The sequence below is a fragment of the Vanessa tameamea genome, chromosome 17 (assembly GCF_037043105.1).
Source record: "Vanessa tameamea isolate UH-Manoa-2023 chromosome 17, ilVanTame1 primary haplotype, whole genome shotgun sequence".
Taxonomy (NCBI): domain Eukaryota; kingdom Metazoa; phylum Arthropoda; class Insecta; order Lepidoptera; family Nymphalidae; genus Vanessa; species Vanessa tameamea.
This window is the reverse complement of record NC_087325.1, coordinates 7,694,842-7,698,708: the sequence shown is the minus strand read 5'-3', so window position 1 is coordinate 7,698,708 and position 3,867 is coordinate 7,694,842. Positions and strand designations below refer to the sequence as shown.

At 36.0% G+C, this 3,867-nt stretch overlaps 1 protein-coding gene across 1 annotated transcript; it reads left to right on the top strand.

Annotated features, from left to right (window-relative positions):
* Nucleotides 1-703: 703 nt before the first annotated feature.
* On the top strand, nt 704-3,391 carry LOC113400253 (protein odd-skipped). The gene is made up of 3 exons (XM_026639759.2): nt 704-887; nt 1,191-1,746; nt 2,353-3,391. The coding sequence occupies exons 1-3, from the start codon at nt 782-784 to the stop codon at nt 2,735-2,737; spliced, it is 1,047 nt and encodes a 348-aa protein (XP_026495544.1). The 5' UTR covers nt 704-781; the 3' UTR covers nt 2,738-3,391.
* Nucleotides 3,392-3,867: the final 476 nt, after the last annotated feature.

Genomic DNA, 3,867 nt, shown 5'->3' with positions numbered 1-3,867 from the left:
ATGAAAATAATTTTAGACGCGAATGTAAAAACCCTGAAGTCGTGGCTTCAAACACGGAAAAAACTTAGTCCGCATAGAAGGAAAATAGGTATTCCTTTTTCCAGTAAAGTCTTGTGTAGATTGTTTCTTAGATACATAATAGAACGTAAACATTTGACCAACACTTAGTATTGCAATTGTGCAATACTAATGTGATTTAACTTTCATTAGTCCTAAATGGCATACAATAGACTTAGAATCTGCTATAGCTATTTGCAATATACATAAATACAAAGATAGACTGAACAAAGGCTACAACTTGTATAAAGACTTGCCTACGAAACGCAATTACGAAAGCAATTCGCTCACCTAATAGCTTCAACTACGGACGCGGTGTCACCAAAAATTTGCATTAACGTATCTATTACCAAAACGACCTAAACTCCCCAATCTTGAGTGCGACAAAGTTCCAAAGCTTAAACAACTTTCGTAATATAGAACGTTGTCGTAGTGAATTATAGGGAAGTTGGTTCGTTTTGCGATGATAACCGAGCGATAGCGAAGGCAGAACCAAGTAGGCCACGCCTTTTGGGAGGCGCGGAGCTGCTTCGGGAGCCGACACAGGCGCCGGTGGAAGCGGTGCCTTTGTGCTCTCCCCTCCCCCGCGCCACGCGAGCTCAGGCCCCGATAAGGAACGCACACAAACTCATATTCCTCTGCGCGCTCTCGCTAGCCGGTTGTCAGTCTCAAACCGGTTTAGCTGTGACAGTGACCAGTGACTTGTGTTTAGTGTTTTGTTTCCATGGATTGTACTGTTTTGGAAATGGAAGACAAGCCTTACAGTGTTGATAGTTCCGACGATATCAATATCGAGGAAGAAGAGGACGAACATATTGAAGAAAGTCATAGTAAGTTTAAACATCTTTTTTTATAAATTGTTTAGTATTTTTAGTGAATATTTAGTTTTTTTGTTTTTTTATTCCAACATTTTACTTTTGCATTGTTTTTTAAATTAACTTTTCATAAGTGTGGTACTTACTGAATATTAAGTTCTAATATTTTTACCTTGTGATATAAATTTATGTTTCGATCATAACTTTTTTTTAACAACGAAAAATTTATACTTTATTGTTGATTTTAAGAGATTCATGTTTAAATCTATAATGTTGTATTATAAGATTTTCTAAATTGTGATTTTATTCTATTCACAGGTTACCCACCAGACTTCCCAATCGAAGCATTAGTGAAGTTAGAACGTCCATCACCTCCGTTACCTACACCACCACACACACCTACCGACGAAACGCCTCCTGCCGTTGTCGTATCCCGACACCAACCCGCCTGGTCCCAACAGTATCCTCAAAACAGACCGATGCAAACCCCGTATCCTTACGACAAACAAGCTCCAAATTATTCATACCCCGGCGTGCCCTTCGTTCAACCGCAAGTCGCGTCACTACCACCGTCGGCACCTTACCACGCTATGTTAGTCAACCAGTGGATTAGAAACGCCGCGTTATACCACCACTCATTGAGATATCCTTCAATGGCGCAAAGAATGCCAGGCAGGAATCCGCCGCCGCTACGAGCGCCAGGCGTTCCTGGAGCAAGACCGAAGAAGCAATTCATTTGCAAATATTGCAATCGCCAGTTCACAAAGTCCTACAATTTGCTCATCCATGAAAGAACACACACTGACGAAAGGCCGTACTCGTGTGACATATGCGGCAAGGCCTTCAGAAGACAAGACCATCTCAGAGATCACAGGTAGGTGTTTATCAATGATAACAATATTTTATATTATTTGGTTATGTTTGTCAAAATGCATTACGCAGTTAATAATCCAAGCATCACAATAGATAAGTATCACGCACGCAGTATATAAATCTTTTACCGATGTTAGTAATCAATTACTATCACGAGAACCTCAGATTTAATTTAATGTTTCCTTTCTAATACCAACAACGTGATTTAAGGCTTGTTTCACCGAGGCTTTGTTGGCGATAACAGAGAAAAAAAAAATTAAAAGTGTAAACCTTTTTGTGAGGTCGCGAGGCGGCCGCACGCGCTCTTCCCACAACCGGTTTAAGTTCTTTACGATCACCATATCTGTCTTGCTCCGCCGTCGAACAAATTACACGTTATATTTCTTAGCTTTTACGAGACATTTTTTTTTCTCAAATTATACCCGGTGTAAATTAACCGTCTAATGTGGTCAATATGGAATTACATCAGCTCATTCGAAACGCCTGTCTATCAACATGCTGGCTATACTACTAAGCGTTTATTTACCGTATCTCAGTTACCTCTTTACCTTTTCTCGTTTAAAAGTGAAAGTGACTTTATGCTAATCCGAATTTTCTGTTATTACAGGTATATTCATTCAAAGGAGAAGCCGTTTAAGTGTACGGAGTGCGGGAAAGGTTTCTGCCAATCGCGAACATTGGCGGTACATAAAATCTTACACATGGAAGAATCTCCCCATAAATGTCCCGTTTGTAACAAGAGTTTTAACCAAAGATCAAACTTGAAGACTCACTTGCTGACGCACAGCGAGGCGAACAAGCATCATTTGGAACATTTGGAAGGCTGTCAGGAGGTTTCATCAACAAGCCAAGTATCGGATAGCCCTCTGCTTGACCTCTCGCGCAAACCGTCTCCTCCACCTCAGAATTACCAGCACAAACTTCCGGTATCGCCTGTCGAGGTGCCGAAGAGACCGTTAGGATTTTCAATAGAAGATATAATGAAACGATAGACACTATTAGATTATTATAGATTTAGTTGAATCTAAAGTTATGATAGCAGGAAATATTGAGAGCGTTCCGAAATCTGGTATTAAGCTCGTTACTAAATAACTAATACATTGTTTCCAACGTTTTTCATTTAACGTATAGTAATGGCTTAGGCCGCTAAGTAACTAACTACTTTTAATAATTTAACCAAAGATATATCTCGTTTTTTTTTTGTATTAATTAATTTCTGCTATAATTTTTCTAACGTCTAGTGTTTCAATTAACGTTTCGATTTAACATTCGTACATTAATATTATCGTAGATCGTAATAACTTGATCTTCTTATAAAGACTGAAGTTGTTTTATTGCTGTTATGTTTCATAGATATTTATTTATTGTGATAGTATTTTCAAGATTAGTTTAGTGGTCAACTAAAGTTACCAAAAAGTATTACCTATGTATTCATTTACTTAATGGCTATGACGTCTAAAATTATGTTCAAAGTAATTCAATTGTACCTATTCTAGGAATATATAGATGTAGCTAGCTTAAATTATCTGTTATATGTAAATATCTATCGTTCCTTAATTGTAAATATTGTATTTAAGATTTAGTTGTAAGTCGACGAGGCTATCGGTAAACGAAATATAAAGAAGATAATTTAAATATATATATAACTTGTTTTATTTTGTCATTTTTGCATAGATTATTATCATTTGAATTTGAATATAGAATACTTACTAAAAAAACAGTTCACAGAGTAAAAAAAACAATAAAATTAAAGACTTTAAATTAAATTTATCATTCAATTTCCTTGAAGATCTATTTATTGAATAAATAGATTAATTATAAATTTGTTTGTTTATTAATTTTGAAAATATTGAAAGTGAAACTACAATTAAAAAGATTCCTTTGAGTAAATTAGTCAAATAAACTGGTCCGTAACCGATAAGGGTTATTGCGCCTTTGTGTGAAGATGCTCGGTTATCAATTGTACTTCTTAAACTAGTGATCCAATAGCTTGAGTTATTAATACGATCCACTCGTATTGGTCTTCGGTAGAAATTACCAAATTTATTTTATTTCATAAATACTTTACTAATATTATTGTATTATATTAATGAGTATCTTTGTTTTATCTACTTTAGTAGAA